The sequence below is a fragment of the Oncorhynchus nerka genome, linkage group LG12 (assembly GCF_034236695.1).
Source record: "Oncorhynchus nerka isolate Pitt River linkage group LG12, Oner_Uvic_2.0, whole genome shotgun sequence".
NCBI lineage: Eukaryota > Metazoa > Chordata > Actinopteri > Salmoniformes > Salmonidae > Oncorhynchus > Oncorhynchus nerka.
This window is the reverse complement of record NC_088407.1, coordinates 89206107-89225953: the sequence shown is the minus strand read 5'-3', so window position 1 is coordinate 89225953 and position 19847 is coordinate 89206107. Positions and strand designations below refer to the sequence as shown.

The 19847-nt window shown below is 41.4% G+C and overlaps 1 protein-coding gene across 1 annotated transcript in view; it reads right to left on the bottom strand.

Annotated features, from left to right (window-relative positions):
• The window catches only part of si:ch211-168d23.3 (BRD4-interacting chromatin-remodeling complex-associated protein), a 69629-nt gene extending 49782 nt beyond the window's left edge, over positions 1 to 19847 (bottom strand). The window contains 3 exon segments of the mRNA XM_065025038.1: positions 12720 to 12762; positions 12896 to 12941; positions 19626 to 19847. Coding sequence (XP_064881110.1) covers positions 12720 to 12762; positions 12896 to 12941; positions 19626 to 19650 — 114 coding nt within the window. The 5' untranslated portion in view covers positions 19651 to 19847.

Here is a 19847-nt window from a genome sequence, read left to right as displayed (position 1 = left end):
ATGACAGACAGTTATGACCATAGAGATGACAGGCAGTTATGATCATAGTGATGACAGACAGTTAGACCGTTATGACCATAGAGATGACCGACAGTTATGACCATAGAGATGACAGACAGTTATGACCATAGAGATGACAGACAGTTCTGACCATAGTGATGACAGACAGTTATGACCATAAAGATGACAGACAGTTAGACAGTTATGACCATAGTGATGACAGACAGTTATGACCATAAAGATGACAGACAGTTAGACCGTTATGACCATAGAGATGACAGGCAGTTATGACCATAGTGATGACAGACAGTTATGACCATAGAGATGACAGACAGTTATGACCATAGAGATGACAGACCGTTATGACCATAGAGATGACAGACAGTTATGACCATAGTGATGACAGACAGTGACAGACAGTTATGACCATAGTGATGACAGACAGCTAGACAGTTATGACCATAGAGATGACAGGCAGTTATGACCATAGAGATGACAGGCAGTTATGACCATAGTGATGACAGACAGTTATGACCATAGAGATGACAGGCAGTTATGACCATAGTGATGACAGACAGTTATGACCATAGAGATGACAGACAGTTATGACCATAGAGATGACAGACCGTTATGACCATAGAGATGACAGGCAGTTATGACCATAGTGATGACAGACAGTTATGACCATAGTGATGACAGACAGCTAGACAGTTATGACCATAGAGATGACAGGCAGTTATGACCATAGAGATGACAGAGCAGTTATGACCATAGTGATGACAGACAGTTATGACCATAGAGATGACAGACAGTTGACAGACAGTTATGACCATAGAGATGACAGACAGTTATGACCATAGTGATGACAGACAGTTATGACCATAGTGATGACAGACAGTTAGACCGTTATGACCATAGAGATGACAGACAGTTAGGACCATAGTGATGACAGACAGTTAAGGCCATAGAGATGACAGACAGTTCTGACCATGGAGATGACAGATAGTTATGACCATAGTGATGGCAGACAGTTATGACCATAAAGATGACAGACAGCTAGACAGTTATGACCATAGAGATGACAGACAGTTATGACCAGAGAGATGACAGACAGTTAAGGCCATAGAGATGACAGATAGTTATGACCATAGTGATGGCAGACAGTTAAGGCCATAGAGATGACAGACAGCTAGACAGTTATGACCGTACAGATGACAGACAGTTATGACCAGAGAGATGACAGACAGTTAGGACCATAGTGATGACAGACATTTAGACAGTTATGACCATAGAGATGACAGACAGTTATGACCATAAATATGACAGACAGTTATGACCATAGAGATGACAGACAGTTATGACCATAGAGATGACAGACAGACAGTTATGACCATAGTGATGACAGACAGTTATGACCATAAATATGACAGACAGTTATGACCATAGAGATGACAGACAGTTATGACATTTATTACTGTAGAGATGACAGACAGTTATGACCATAGAGATGACAGACAGTTAGACATTTATTACTGTAGAGATGACAGATAGTTCTGACCATAGAGATGAGAGACAGTTATGACCATAGCGATGAAAGACAGTTAGACAGTTATGACCATAGAGATGACAGACAGTTAGACATTTATTACTGTAGAGATGACAGATAGTTCTGGCCATAGAGATGACAGACAGTTATGACCATAGAGATGACAGACAGTTATGACCATAGAGATGACAGACAGTTATGACCATAGAGATGACAGACAGTTATGACCATAAAAATGACAGACAGTTATGACCATAGAGATGACCGACAGTTATGACCATAGAGATGACAGACAGTTATGACCATAGAGATGACAGGCAGTTATGACCGTAGAGATGACAGACAGTTATGACCATAGAGATGACAGACCGTTATGATCATAGAGATGACAGGCAGTTATGACCATAGTGATGACAGACAGTTATGACCATAAAGATGACAGACAGTTATGACTAAAGAGATGACAGACAGTTATGACCATAGTGATGACAGACAGACAGACAGTTATGGCTAAAGAGATGACAGACAGTTATGACCATAGTGATGACAGACAGTTATGACCATAAAGATGACAGACAGTTATGACCATAGAGATGACAGACAGTTATGACCATAGTGATGACAGACAGTTAGACAGTTATGACCATAGTGATGACAGACAGTTATGACCATAGTAATGACAGACAGTTAGGACCATAGTGATGACAGACAGTTAGACAGTTATGACCATAGTGATGACAGACAGTAATGACCATAGTGATGGCAGACAGTTATGACCATAAAGATGACAGACAGCACAGTTATGACCATAGAGATGACAGACAGTTATGACCAGAGAGATGACAGACAGTTATGACCATAAAGATGACAGACAGTTAGACCGTTATGACCATAGAGATGACCGACAGTTATGACCATAGTGATGACAGACAGTTAGACAGTTATGACCATAGAGATGACAGACAGTTAGACATTTATTACTGTAGAGATGACAGATAGTTCTGGCCATAGAGATGACAGACAGTTATGACCATAGAGATGACAGACAGTTATGACCATAGAGATGACCGACAGTTATGACCATAGAGATGACAGACAGTTATGACCATAAAGATGACAGACAGTTATGACCATAGAGATGACCGACAGTTATGACCATAGAGATGACAGACAGTTATGACCATAGAGATGACAGGCAGTTATGATCATAGTGATGACAGACAGTTAGACCGTTATGACCATAGAGATGACCGACAGTTATGACCATAGAGATGACAGACAGTTATGACCATAGAGATGACAGACAGTTCTGACCATAGTGATGACAGACAGTTATGACCATAAAGATGACAGACAGTTAGACAGTTATGACCATAGTGATGACAGACAGTTATGACCATAAAGATGACAGACAGTTAGACCGTTATGACCATAGAGATGACAGGCAGTTATGACCATAGTGATGACAGACAGTTATGACCATAGAGATGACAGACAGTTATGACCATAGAGATGACAGACCGTTATGACCATAGAGATGACAGGCAGTTATGACCATAGTGATGACAGACAGTTATGACCATAGTGATGACAGACAGCTAGACAGTTATGACCATAGAGATGACAGGCAGTTATGACCATAGAGATGACAGGCAGTTATGACCATAGTGATGACAGACAGTTATGACCATAGAGATGACAGGCAGTTATGACCATAGTGATGACAGACAGTTATGACCATAGAGATGACAGACAGTTATGACCATAGAGATGACAGACCGTTATGACCATAGAGATGACAGGCAGTTATGACCATAGTGATGACAGACAGTTATGACCATAGTGATGACAGACAGCTAGACAGTTATGACCATAGAGATGACAGGCAGTTATGACCATAGAGATGACAGGCAGTTATGACCATAGTGATGACAGACAGTTATGACCATAGAGATGACAGACAGTTAGACCGTTATGACCATAGAGATGACAGACAGTTATGACCATAGTGATGACAGACAGTTATGACCATAGTGATGACAGACAGTTAGACCGTTATGACCATAGAGATGACAGACAGTTAGGACCATAGTGATGACAGACAGTTAAGGCCATAGAGATGACAGACAGTTCTGACCATGGAGATGACAGATAGTTATGACCATAGTGATGGCAGACAGTTATGACCATAAAGATGACAGACAGCTAGACAGTTATGACCATAGAGATGACAGACAGTTATGACCAGAGAGATGACAGACAGTTAAGGCCATAGAGATGACAGATAGTTATGACCATAGTGATGGCAGACAGTTAGACAGTTATGACCGTAGAGATGACAGACAGTTATGACCGTAGTGATGACAGACAGTTATGACCATAGTGATGACAGACAGTTAGACAGTTATGACCATAGAGATGAAAGACAGTTATGACCATAGTGATGACAGACAGTTATGACCGTAGTGATGACAGACAGTTATGACCATAGTGATGACAGACAGTTAGACAGTTATGACCATAGTGATGACAGACAGTTATGACCGTAGAGATGACAGACAGTTATGACCATAGTGATGACAGACAGTTAGACAGTTATGACCATAGTGATGACAGACAGTTATGGCCATAGTGATGACAGACAGTTATGACCATAGTGATGACAGACAGTTATGACCATAGAGATGACAGGCAGTTATGACCATAGAGATGACAGACAGTTATGACCATAGTGATGACAGACAGTTATGACCATAGAGATGACAGACAGTTATGACCATAGTGATGACAGACAGTTAGACCGTTATGACCATAGAGATGACAGACAGTTATGACCATAGAGATGACAGACAGTTAGGACCATAGTGATGACAGACAGTTAAGGCCATAGAGATGACAGACAGTTCTGACCATGGAGATGACAGATAGTTATGACCATAGTGATGGCAGACAGTTATGACCATAAAGATGACAGACAGCTAGACAGTTATGACCATAGAGATGACAGACAGTTATGACCAGAGAGATGACAGACAGTTAGGACCATAGTGATGACAGACAGTTAGACAGTTATGACCATAGTGATGACAGACAGTTAGACAGTTATGACCGTAGAGATGACAGACAGTTATGACCGTAGTGATGACAGACAGTTATGACCATAGTGATGACAGACAGTTAGACAGTTATGACCATAGAGATGAAAGACAGTTATGACCATAGTGATGACAGACAGTTATGACCGTAGTGATGACAGACAGTTATGACCATAGTGATGACAGACAGTTAGACAGTTATGACCATAGTGATGACAGACAGTTATGACCGTAGAGATGACAGACAGTTATGACCATAGTGATGACAGACAGTTAGACAGTTATGACCATAGTGATGACAGACAGTTATGACCATAGTGATGACAGACAGTTATGACCATAGTGATGACAGACAGTTATGACCATAGAGATGACAGGCAGTTATGACCATAGAGATGACAGACAGTTATGACCATAGTGATGACAGACAGTTATGACCATAGAGATGACAGACAGTTATTACCATAGTGATGCCAGACAGTTATGACCATAAAGATGACAGACAGCTAGACAGTTATGACCGTAGAGATACCAGTTAGACAGTTATGACCATAGTGATGACAGACAGACAGTTATGGCTAAAGAGATGACAGACAGTTATGACCATAGTGATGACAGACAGACAGACAGTTATGACCATAGTGATGACAGACAGTTATGACCATAGTGATGACAGACAGTTATGACCATAGTGATGACAGACAGTTATGGCCATAGAGATGACAGACAGTTATGGCCATAGATGACAGACAGTTATGACCATAGTGATGACAGACAGTTAGGACCATAGAGATGACAGACAGTTATGACCATAGTGATGACAGACAGTTATGACCATAGTGATGACAGACAGTTATGACCATAGTGATGACAGACAGTTATGACCATAGTGATGACAGACAGTTAGACAGTTATGACCATAGTGATGACAGACAGTTATGACCATAGTGATGGCAGACAGTTATGACCATAAAGATGACAGACAGCTAGACAGTTATGACCATAGAGATGACAGACAGTTATGACCAGAGAGATGACAGACAGTTATGACCATAAAGATGACAGACAGTTAGACCGTTATGACCATAGAGATGACCGACAGTTATGACCATAGTGATGACAGACAGTTAGACAGTTATGACCATAGAGATGACAGACAGTTAGACATTTATTACTGTAGAGATGACAGATAGTTCTGGCCATAGAGATGACAGACAGTTATGACCATAGAGATGACAGACCGTTATGACCATGAAGATGACAGACAGTTATGACCATAGTGATGACAGACAGTTATGACCATAGTGATGACGGACAGTAAGACAGTTATGACCATAGAGATGACAGACAGTTATGACCATAAAGATGACAGACAGTTATGACCATAGCGATGACAGACAGTTATGACCATAGTGATGACAGACAGTTATGACCATAAAGATGACAGACAGTTAGACAGTTATGACCATAGTGATGACAGACAGTTATGACCATAAAGATGACAGACAGTTAGACCGTTATGACCATAGAGATGACCGACAGTTATGACCATAGAGATGACAGACAGTTATGACCATAGAGATGACAGGCAGTTATGATCATAGTGATGACAGACAGTTAGACCGTTATGACCATAGAGATGACCGACAGTTATGACCATAAAGATGACAGACAGTTAGACAGTTATGACCATAGTGATGACAGACAGTTATGACCATAAAGATGACAGGCAGTTATGACCGTAGAGATGACAGACAGTTATGACCATAGAGATGACAGACCGTTATGATCATAGAGATGACAGGCAGTTATGACCATAGTGATGACAGACAGTTATGACCATAAAGATGACAGACAGTTATGGCTAAAGAGATGACAGACAGTTATGACCATAGTGATGACAGACAGACAGACAGTTATGGCTAAAGAGATGACAGACAGTTATGACCATAGTGATGACAGACAGTTATGACCATAAAGATGACAGACAGTTATGACCATAGAGATGACAGACAGTTATGACCATAGTGATGACAGACAGTTAGACAGTTATGACCATAGTGATGACAGACAGTTATGACCATAGTGATGACAGACAGTTAGGACCATAGTGATGACAGACAGTTAGACAGTTATGACCATAGTGATGACAGACAGTAATGACCATAGTGATGGCAGACAGTTATGACCATAAAGATGACAGACAGCTAGACAGTTATGACCATAGAGATGACAGACAGTTATGACCAGAGAGATGACAGACAGTTATGACCATAAAGATGACAGACAGTTAGACCGTTATGACCATAGAGATGACCGACAGTTATGACCATAGTGATGACAGACAGTTAGACAGTTATGACCATAGAGATGACAGACAGTTAGACATTTATGACCATAGTGATGAAAGACAGTTAGACAGTTATGACCATAGTGATGACAGACAGTTAGACAGTTATGACCATAGTGATGAAAGACAGTTAGACAGTTATGACCATAGAGATGACAGACAGTTAGACATTTATTACTGTAGAGATGACAGATAGTTCTGGCCATAGAGATGACAGACAGTTATGACCATAGAGATGACAGACAGTTATGACCATAGAGATGACCGACAGTTATGACCATAGAGATGACAGACAGTTATGACCATAAAGATGACAGACAGTTATGACCATAGAGATGACCGACAGTTATGACCATAGAGATGACAGACAGTTATGACCATAGAGATGACAGGCAGTTATGATCATAGTGATGACAGACAGTTAGACCGTTATGACCATAGAGATGACCGACAGTTATGACCATAGAGATGACAGACAGTTATGACCATAGAGATGACAGACAGTTCTGACCATAGTGATGACAGACAGTTATGACCATAAAGATGACAGACAGTTAGACAGTTATGACCATAGTGATGACAGACAGTTATGACCATAAAGATGACAGACAGTTAGACCGTTATGACCATAGAGATGACAGGCAGTTATGACCATAGTGATGACAGACAGTTATGACCATAGAGATGACAGACAGTTATGACCATAGAGATGACAGACCGTTATGACCATAGAGATGACAGACAGTTATGACCATAGTGATGACAGACAGTTATGACCATAGTGATGACAGACAGCTAGACAGTTATGACCATAGAGATGACAGGCAGTTATGACCATAGAGATGACAGGCAGTTATGACCATAGTGATGACAGACAGTTATGACCATAGAGATGACAGACAGTTAGACCGTTATGACCATAGAGATGACAGACAGTTATGACCATAGTGATGACAGACAGTTATGACCATAGTGATGACAGACAGTTAGACCGTTATGACCATAGAGATGACAGACAGTTAGGACCATAGTGATGACAGACAGTTAAGGCCATAGAGATGACAGACAGTTCTGACCATGGAGATGACAGATAGTTATGACCATAGTGATGGCAGACAGTTATGACCATAAAGATGACAGACAGCTAGACAGTTATGACCATAGAGATGACAGACAGTTATGACCAGAGAGATGACAGACAGTTAAGGCCATAGAGATGACAGATAGTTATGACCATAGTGATGGCAGACAGTTAAGGCCATAGAGATGACAGACAGCTAGACAGTTATGACCGTAGAGATGACAGACAGTTATGACCAGAGAGATGACAGACAGTTAGGACCATAGTGATGACAGACATTTAGACAGTTATGACCATACTGATGACAGACAGTTATGACCATAAATATGACAGACAGTTATGACCGTAGAGATGACAGGCAGTTATGACCATAGAGATGACAGGCAGTTATGACCATAGTGATGACAGACAGTTATGACCATAGAGATGACAGGCAGTTATGACCATAGTGATGACAGACAGTTATGACCATAGAGATGACAGACAGTTATGACCATAGAGATGACAGACCGTTATGACCATAGAGATGACAGGCAGTTATGACCATAGTGATGACAGACAGTTATGACCATAGTGATGACAGACAGCTAGACAGTTATGACCATAGAGATGACAGGCAGTTATGACCATAGAGATGACAGGCAGTTATGACCATAGTGATGACAGACAGTTATGACCATAGAGATGACAGACAGTTAGACCGTTATGACCATAGAGATGACAGACAGTTATGACCATAGTGATGACAGACAGTTATGACCATAGTGATGACAGACAGTTAGACCGTTATGACCATAGAGATGACAGACAGTTAGGACCATAGTGATGACAGACAGTTAAGGCCATAGAGATGACAGACAGTTCTGACCATGGAGATGACAGATAGTTATGACCATAGTGATGGCAGACAGTTATGACCATAAAGATGACAGACAGCTAGACAGTTATGACCATAGAGATGACAGACAGTTATGACCAGAGAGATGACAGACAGTTAAGGCCATAGAGATGACAGATAGTTATGACCATAGTGATGGCAGACAGTTAAGGCCATAGAGATGACAGACAGCTAGACAGTTATGACCGTAGAGATGACAGACAGTTATGACCAGAGAGATGACAGACAGTTAGGACCATAGTGATGACAGACATTTAGACAGTTATGACCATACTGATGACAGACAGTTATGACCATAAATATGACAGACAGTTATGACCGTAGAGATGACAGACAGTTATGACCATAGAGATGACAGACAGACAGTTATGACCATAGTGATGACAGACAGTTATGACCATAAATATGACAGACAGTTATGACCATAGAGATGACAGACAGTTAGACATTTATTACTGTAGAGATGACAGACAGTTATGACCATAGAGATGACAGACAGTTAGACATTTATTACTGTAGAGATGACAGATAGTTCTGACCATAGAGATGAGAGACAGTTATGACCATAGCGATGAAAGACAGTTAGACAGTTATGACCATAGAGATGACAGACAGTTAGACATTTATTACTGTAGAGATGACAGATAGTTCTGGCCATAGAGATGACAGACAGTTATGACCATAGAGATGACAGACAGTTATGACCATAGAGATGACCGACAGTTATGACCATAGAGATGACAGACAGTTATGACCATAAAAATGACAGACAGTTATGACCATAGAGATGACCGACAGTTATGACCATAGAGATGACAGACAGTTATGACCATAGAGATGACAGGCAGTTATGACCGTAGAGATGACAGACAGTTATGACCATAGAGATGACAGACCGTTATGATCATAGAGATGACAGGCAGTTATGACCATAGTGATGACAGACAGTTATGACCATAAAGATGACAGACAGTTATGGCTAAAGAGATGACAGACAGTTATGACCATAGTGATGACAGACAGACAGACAGTTATGGCTAAAGAGATGACAGACAGTTATGACCATAGTGATGACAGACAGTTATGACCATAAAGATGACAGACAGTTATGACCATAGAGATGACAGACAGTTATGACCATAGTGATGACAGACAGTTAGACAGTTATGACCATAGTGATGACAGACAGTTATGACCATAGTAATGACAGACAGTTAGGACCATAGTGATGACAGACAGTTAGACAGTTATGACCATAGTGATGACAGACAGTAATGACCATAGTGATGGCAGACAGTTATGACCATAAAGATGACAGACAGCTAGACAGTTATGACCATAGAGATGACAGACAGTTATGACCAGAGAGATGACAGACAGTTATGACCATAAAGATGACAGACAGTTAGACCGTTATGACCATAGAGATGACCGACAGTTATGACCATAGTGATGACAGACAGTTAGACAGTTATGACCATAGAGATGACAGACAGTTAGACATTTATTACTGTAGAGATGACAGATAGTTCTGGCCATAGAGATGACAGACAGTTATGACCATAGAGATGACAGACAGTTATGACCATAGAGATGACCGACAGTTATGACCATAGAGATGACAGACAGTTATGACCATAAAGATGACAGACAGTTATGACCATAGAGATGACCGACAGTTATGACCATAGAGATGACAGACAGTTATGACCATAGAGATGACAGGCAGTTATGATCATAGTGATGACAGACAGTTAGACCGTTATGACCATAGAGATGACCGACAGTTATGACCATAGAGATGACAGACAGTTATGACCATAGAGATGACAGACAGTTCTGACCATAGTGATGACAGACAGTTATGACCATAAAGATGACAGACAGTTAGACAGTTATGACCATAGTGATGACAGACAGTTATGACCATAAAGATGACAGACAGACAGTTATGACCATAGTGATGACAGACAGTTATGACCATAAATATGACAGACAGTTATGACCATAGAGATGACAGACAGTTAGACATTTATTACTGTAGAGATGACAGACAGTTATGACCATAGAGATGACAGACAGTTAGACATTTATTACTGTAGAGATGACAGATAGTTCTGACCATAGAGATGAGAGACAGTTATGACCATAGCGATGAAAGACAGTTAGACAGTTATGACTATAGAGATGACAGATAGGTCTGACCATAGAGATGACAGACAGTTATGACCATAGAGATGAGAGACAATTATGACCATAGAGATGAGAGACAGTTATGACCATAGCGATGACAGACAGTTATGACCATAGAGATGAGAGACAGTTATGACCATAGCGATGACAGACAGTTATGACCATAGAGATGAAAGACAGTTAGACAGTTATGACTATAGAGATGACAGATAGGTCTGACCATAGAGATGACAGACAGTTATGACCATAGAGATGAGAGACAGTTATGACCATAGAGATGAGAGACAGTTATGACCATAGAGATGACAGACAGTTAGACATTTATTACTGTAGAGATGACAGATAGTTCTGACCATAGAGATGAGAGACAGTTATGACCATAGCGATGAAAGACAGTTAGACAGTTATGACTATAGAGATGACAGATAGGTCTGACCATAGAGATGACAGACAGTTATGACCATAGAGATGAGAGACAATTATGACCATAGAGATGAGAGACAGTTATGACCATAGCGATGACAGACAGTTATGACCATAGAGATGAGAGACAGTTATGACCATAGCGATGACAGACAGTTATGACCATAGAGATGAAAGACAGTTAGACAGTTATGACTATAGAGATGACAGATAGGTCTGACCATAGAGATGACAGACAGTTATGACCATAGAGATGAGAGACAGTTATGACCATAGAGATGAGAGACAGTTATGACCATAGAGATGAGAGACAGTTATGACCATAGCGATGACAGACAGTTATGACCAGAGAGATGACAGACAGTTAGACAGTTATGACTATAGTGATGACAGACAGTTATGACCATAAAGATGACAGACAGTTATGACCATAGAGATGACAGACAGTTATGACCGTAGAGATGACAGACAGACAGTTATGACCATAGTGATGACAGATAGTTCTGACCATAGAGATGAGAGACAGTTATGACCATAGCGATGAAAGACAGACAGTTATGACTATAGAGATGACAGATAGTTCTGACCATAGAGATGAGAGACAGTTATGACCATAGAGATGACAGACAGTTAGACCGTTATGACCATAGAGATGACAGACAGTTAGACATTTATTACTGTAGAGATGACAGATAGTTCTGGCCATAGAGATGACAGACAGTTATGACCATAGAGATGAGAGACAGTTATGACCATAGTGATGACAGACAGACAGTTATGACCATAAAGATGACAGACAGTTATGACCATAGAGATGACAGACAGCTAGACAGTTATGACCATAGAGATGACATGCATTTATGACCATAGAGATGACAGACAGTTATGACCATAAAGATGACAGACAGTTATGACCATAGAGATGACAGACAGTTCTGACCATAGAGATCCTACTGAGCTAGTATTCTGATTGCTATTTTCTCTGGTTCTCTGTGACAACAACAGTTGTCTTTTCATCGTTCTTGTAACCATAAACAACACCTACAGCTATTTATAAATCAATAATACATTTGGCATTGTCTCTCTTGAGATACATGTTCTGATTAACGCTGGATAATAAGATAAATCATTACCTCGTTTGTTCCATGAAGGAAGTTATTTAAGGCTTGGGGATCACTGAAGGAGAAATAGAACAGGGTGAAATATAGCTCTTAGAACAGGCCTGATTTAAACATGTTATCTCAGACCAATATCATATTTCATTTCAATATGGCTTTTTTTGCAGAAAGATCTTGTCAGCAACGCTCACCACAAAACATCAAGCAGACAGGTTCCGTCTTCATTCTCCATGTCAACTGAAGGAGAGGAGGAGGAGGAGGAGGACGAGAAAGTCACATCACATAGTTCTCTCTCTCGTTCTAGATGCATCTTCAGCACCTGGTGACATTGAGATGTTTTGAAGTAGCCACAGCATCGGAGCACACCTCATCATTCGGTAGAAAAAAATAATACTTTGAAAGTGGTTGCTGAGAAAACTTTATTCAATATCAAGAGATAGATTTGATTGCACATTATGGAAAGGGGGAGAAGGGCAGGCTGGGTAGTTACTACAATGGATAATGTGATAGTGACAGGCACCTGCAGGAACATCCGTGGTGGCTTTGACAGAAGCAGGTAAACAGGCGGAAGGGAAAAACAGCTAATATCTATGACTCGAGGTACGCAGACTCGAGGTACGCAGACTCGAGGTACGCAGATCGAGGTACGCAGACTCGAGGTACGCAGACTCGAGGTACGCAGACTCGAGGTACGCAGACTCGAGGTTCGCAGACTCGAGGTACGCAGACTCGAGGTACGCAGACTCGAGGTACGCTTTCGGAGCTACCCAGGATTTTGAATAAATATGGGAAAACAGAGGATTCATGACATCACTGGGAGCTCCTGTGAAGAATGGTACCAGAGGTGACGACTCTACTGAATGCTCTCCAGTTACCTGGACAAGTTGCAATTTTTTCAAATGAAAGCACATGGGGAAAATCTTTACAGACGAGAGTAAAGGTGATGACCTGGCTGACAGAGCTGCCAAGGCGGCTGCCAAGAGAACACCTCTGTCACCTAAACTGATTAGGAGATGCACCTTGGATACATTACAACACATTATAGACATGTAAAGCTATCAAGGCACGAGGCGAGACCCAAATGCAGACACAGGAGGCAGATGTTTGGAGTCTTACATTGTTTATTAATCCAAAAGCGTAGACAAGAGAACGGTCGTGGACAGACTAAAAGGTCAAAACCAGGAGTCCAGGAGGTACAGAGTGGCAGACAGGCTTGTGGTCAAGGCAGGCAGAATGGTCAGGCAGGAGGGTACAGAGTCCAGAAACAGGCAAGGGTCAAAACCGGGAGGACTAGAAAAAGGAGAATGCGAAAAATCAGGAGAACGGGGAAAAACCGCTGGTTGACTTGGAAACATACCAGACGAACTGGCACAGAGAGATAGGAAACACAGGGATAAATACACTGGCACAGAGAGATAGGAAACACAGGGATAAATACACTGGCACAGAGAGACAGGAAACACAGGGATAAATACACTGGTACAGAGAGACAGGAAACACAGGGATACATACACTGGTACAGAGAGACAGGAAACACAGGGATAAATACACTGGTACAGAGAGACAGGAAACACAGGGATAAATACACTGGCACAGAGAGATAGGAAACACAGGGATAAATACACTGGCACAGAGAGACAGGAAACACAAGGATAAATACACTGGCACAGAGAGACAGGAAACACAGGGATAAATACACTGGTAGAGAGAGACAGGAAACACAGGGATAAATACACTGGTACAGAGAGACAGGAAACACAGGGATAAATACACTGGTACAGAGAGACAGGAAACACAGGGATAAATACACTGGCACAGATAGATAGGAAACACAGGGATAAATACACTGGCACAGAGAGACAGGAAACACAGGGATAAATACACTGGTACAGAGAGACAGGAAACACAGGGATAAATACACTGGTACAGAGAGACAGGAAACACAGGGATAAATACACTGGCACAGAGAGATAGGAAACACAGGGATAAATACACTGGCACAGAGAGACAGGAAACACAGGGATAAATACACTGACACAGAGAGACAGGAAACACAGGGATAAATACACTGGCACAGAGAGACAGGAAACACAGGGATAAATACACTGGTAGAGAAAGACAGGAAACACAGGGATAAATACACTGGCACAGAGATACAGGAAACACAGGGATAAATACACTGGGGAAAATGAGCAACACCTGGAGGGGGTGGAGACAATCACAAGGACAGGTGAAACAGATCAGGGTGTGACAAAAACAGTGGACCACAAGATGAAGTGTAGGAATGGATGACTGCAGGGTGCAAACTCCATCAAGAAGGTGTGTGGAAATACAACAGGGAGATGTGTAGCGCCAAATGCACTCCTACCCTACTTGGTGACACAGATCCACTCTTTGGAACACATTGGTGTGGACAAGATAGTTTATCGTTTTTGTGGGCAAATGGTGGAATCCTGGTGTGTGGCAAGATGCTGAAGCTGTTGTGGGGAATTGCAACATGTGTACGGAAAACAACACCAAGGGACAAGTGAAAGTACCGATGAACCCCACCAGGACCCATCAGACATCTACAGCTTGATTACATCACGCTGCTCAAATGTAAAGGACAGGAAGATGTGCTGGTCGTTTGTTGATCGTTTCTCACGACGGGTTGAAGCTTACCCTACTAAGAAAGGAACTGCACAACAAACAGCTAAAATTGTGATTCCAGAAATCATTCACGGGTGGGGATTTCCGGAACAATTAGATTTCCGGAAAACAAGGCACCCATTACACAGGAAAAGTGTGTCAGGATGTAGCTCGTCTTCTGAACATAGACTGGCAACTACACTGCCCTTTACCATCCTCAACCGAGTGGACAGGTAGAATGCACAAATAGAGTACTTAAAGAGAGACTTTGAAAGATTCATCAAAGAAGGGATAGCGTGGTCAGATGCATTGCCTACAGTATTATGTAGTACACAGGCAAATCATAACAAACCAACAGGGTTGAGTCTGTTTGAGGTCGACCCATGTCACTACCAGGCACGTTAGATTTGAGAAAAGCAGACATACATTTTATGAGTTACACAATGCTTAACCTGTTTGGGATAGGGGGCAGTATTTTCACGTCTGGATGAAAATTTAATTTCGAGTTCATTGTGTTTTCAATTGGTTTTCTATGGGAACCTAGATGTCTGAGGCATCTGGTTGCCGTTCCTATGGCTTCCACTAGATGTCAACAGTCTTTCAAAATTGGTTGATGTTTTTCTTTTGAGTAATGAAGAAGTAGCCCTTTCTTTTCTGAGTGTCGAGCAAAGTGGACTGTTTTGTTTGGGGCGCGCAACCTGGAGCTCGCTCCACTTTCATTTTATCCGCTATGGAACACAGTATTTTCTGTCTTAAATTTGATTGATTATTTATGTTTTAAAATACCTAAAGTTTGATTAGGAAAGTTGCTTGAAATGTTTGGACCAAGTTTACAGGTAACTTATTAGATCAGTTGTAGTCATGTTGGGCGAGTTGGAACCGGTGTTTTTCTGGATCAAACGCGCCAAATAAATGGATATTTTGGGGATATAATGACGGAATTTATCGAACAAAAGGACCATTTGAGATGTTTCTGGGACATTTTTGGAGTGCCAACAGAAGAGGATCTTCAAAGGTAAGGCATGAATTATATCGCTATTTCTGAGTTTCGTGTCGCGCCTGGCGGGTTGAATTATGACTGTCATGTGTTTGTTTGATGGGGTGCTGTCCTCTGATAATCACATGGTCTGCTTTCGCCGTAAAGCCTTTTTGAAATCTGACACTTAACAAGAAGTTAAGCTTAATTTTGATTGATTTATTATTTATTATTTCTGCAATTTCACTGGGATGTTCCGCTAGAGGAACTGTTGAATATAACTTTCTAAGAGGAGGAGAAATCATAGTCAGACAAGTAAAAGAATAACTCCAGAGAGGCAGACATGACGGGTACCAGTGATGGTTAAAAAAATAATAATAATGTAACAGAGACATTAGGGCCAAAATGGGAAGGTCCTTTATCAAGTTTTGCTCATAATGAGGTCAGCAGTAAAAAGTCCAGGGAAAATCACCATGGATACATGTCACTCATCGCAAGGTTGTCCATTTTTGATGACTAAGCTGAGCCTGGATAATAGAGAACTGATTGATTAGCAATCGAGGGACAATCTCAGGTGAAGAAGCATAGTAAGATGATCAGAAACTGTTAGTCGCAGTCGCCGTATTAGGTTTATCTATACTCCCGGTCAAAAGTTTTAGAACACCTACTCATTCAAGGGGTTTCTTTATTTTTTTACTATTTTCTACGTTGTAGAATAATAGTTAAGGCATCAACGCTATGAAATAACACATATGGAATCATGTAGCAACCAAGAAAGTGTTAAACAAATCTAAATCTATTTTATATTTGAGATCCTTCATATAGCCACCCTTTGCCTTGATAACAGCTTTGCACACTCTTGGCATTCTCTCAACCAGCTTCACATGGAATGCTTTTCCAACAGTCCTGAAGGAGTTCCCACATATGCTGAGCACTTGTTGGCTGCTTTTCCTTCACTCTGCTGTCCGACTCATCCCAAAACATCTCAATTTGGTTGAGGTCGGGGGAATGTGGAGGCCAGGTCCTCTGATGCAGCACTCAATCACTCTCCTTCTTGGTCAAATAGCCCTTACACAGCTTGGAGGTGTGTTGGGTCATTGTCATGTTGAAAAACAAATGATAGTCCCACTAAGCCCAAACCAGAAGGGATGGCGCAACGTTGCAGAATGCTGTGGTAGCCATGCTGGTTAAGTGTGCCTTGATTTCTAAATAAATCACAGACAGTGTCACCAGCAAAGCAGCCCAACACCATAACACCTCCTCCTCCATGCTTCACGATGGGAAACACACATGCAGAGATCATCCATTCACCCACACCGCATCTCACAAAGACATGGCAGTTGGAACCAAAAATCTCCAATTTGGACTCAGACCAAAAGGACAGATTTCCACCGGTCTCATGTCCATTGCTTGTGTTTCTGGGCCAAAACAAGTCTCTTTTTCTTATTGGTGTCCTTTAGTAGTGATATCTTTGCAGCAATTTGACAAACAAAGGCCTGATTCACACAGTCTCCTCTGAACAGTTGATGTTGAGATGTGTCTCTTACTTGAACTCTGAAGCATTTATTTGGGCTGCAATTTCTGAGGCTGGTAACTCTAATGAACTTCTCCTCTACAGCAGAGGTAACTATGGGTCTTCCATTCCTGTGGCGGTCCTCATGAGAGCCAGTTTCATCATAGCGCTTGATGGTTTTGGCGACTGCACTTGAAGGATTTTTCAAAGTTCTTGAAATGTTCTGGATTGACTGACCTTCATGTCTTAAAGTAATGATGGACTGTCGTTTCTCTTTGCTTATTTGAGCTGTTCTTGCCATAATATGGACTTGGCCTTTACCAAATAGGGCTATCTTCTGCTACCCCCCCACCTTGTCACAACACAACTGATTGGCTCAAAGAGGAAATAAATTCCACAAATGAACTTTTAATAACACACACCTGTTAATTGAAATGCATTCCAGGTGCCTACCTCATGAAGCTGGTTGAGAGAATGCCAAGAGTGTGCAAAGCTGTCATCAAGGCAAAGGGTGGCTATTTGAAGAATCACAAATATAAAATAGATTTAGATTTAGATTTGTTGAACACTTTTTTTGGTTACTACATGATTCCATATGTGTTATTTCATAGTTTTGAAGTCTTCACTATTATTCTACAATGTAAAAAGTTGTAAAAATAAAGAAAAACCTTGGAATGAGTAGAGGTGTGTCTAAACTATTGACTGGTACTGTATATCTCTGGTGTGAAGGGCACCCCATAGCCAAACTATTTACATTGACACCCTTTGTTTTTACACTCCTGCTACTCACTGTATATCTCTGTATAGTCACTTTACCCCTACCTACATGTACAAATTACCTCAACTAACCTGTACCCCCACATATTGACTCGGTACTCGGTACCCCCTGTATATAGCTTTATTATTGTTGTTTTATTGTTCGTTTTTATTACATTTTTTACTTTAGTTTATTTGGTAAATATTTTCTTAACTTTATTTCTTGAACTGCGTTGTCGGTTAAGGGCTTGTAAGTAAACATTTCACGTCTGTTGTATTCGGCGCATGTGACAAATACATTTTGATTTGACATTTCAGTGGTTTAACAGTGTGAAACATACTATATATCTGGTGTGAAGGGCACCCCATACCCTTCCTCCTTCAGTGGTTTAACAGAGTGAAACATACTATGTATCTGGTGTGAAGGGCACCTCATACCCTTCCTCCTTCAGTGGTTTAACAGAGTGAAACATACTATGTATCTGGTGTGAAGAGCACCTCATACCCTTCCTCCTTCAGTGGTTTAACAGTGTGAAACATACTATGTATCTGGTGTGAAGAGCACCTCATACCCTTCCTCCTTCAGTGGTTTAACAGAGTGAAACATACTATGTATCTGGTGTGAAGGGCACCTCATACCCTTCCTCCTTCAGTGGTTTAACAGAGTGAAACATACTATGTATCTGGTGTGAAGAGCACCTCATACCCTTCCTCCTTCAGTGGTTTAACAGTGTGAAACATACTATGTATCTGGTGTGAAGAGCACCTCATACCCTTCCTACTTCAGTGGTTTAACAGTGTGAAACATACTATGTATCTGGTGTGAAGGGCACCCCATACTCTTCCTCCTTCAGTGGTTTAACAGAGTGAAACATACTATATATCTGGTGTGAAGAGCACCTCATACCCTTCCTCCTTCAGTGGTTTAACAGTGTGAAACATACTATGTATCTGGTGTGAAGGGCACCCCATACTCTTCCTCCTTCAGTGGTTTAACAGAGTGAAACATACTATATATCTGGTGTGAAGGGCACGGATGGATTCAGACCTACTTCATATGCTGGAGGCCCCATACAGAGGTGTCACGCTGAGTTCTCCTGGGGGGCCTCATGGGAACCTCTGCCTTGGGTTTGAGGATTCAGAAGCTCCAGAGGCTCCAGGGGATTAGAGACTGGCAGCAAAGTGGTGCCCAGTTGAGGAGGCAGGACTGTGGGGAAGGTCCTCGGTCTGACGGGGCATCCCTGGATCTCACAACGGAGCGGACTAAGGC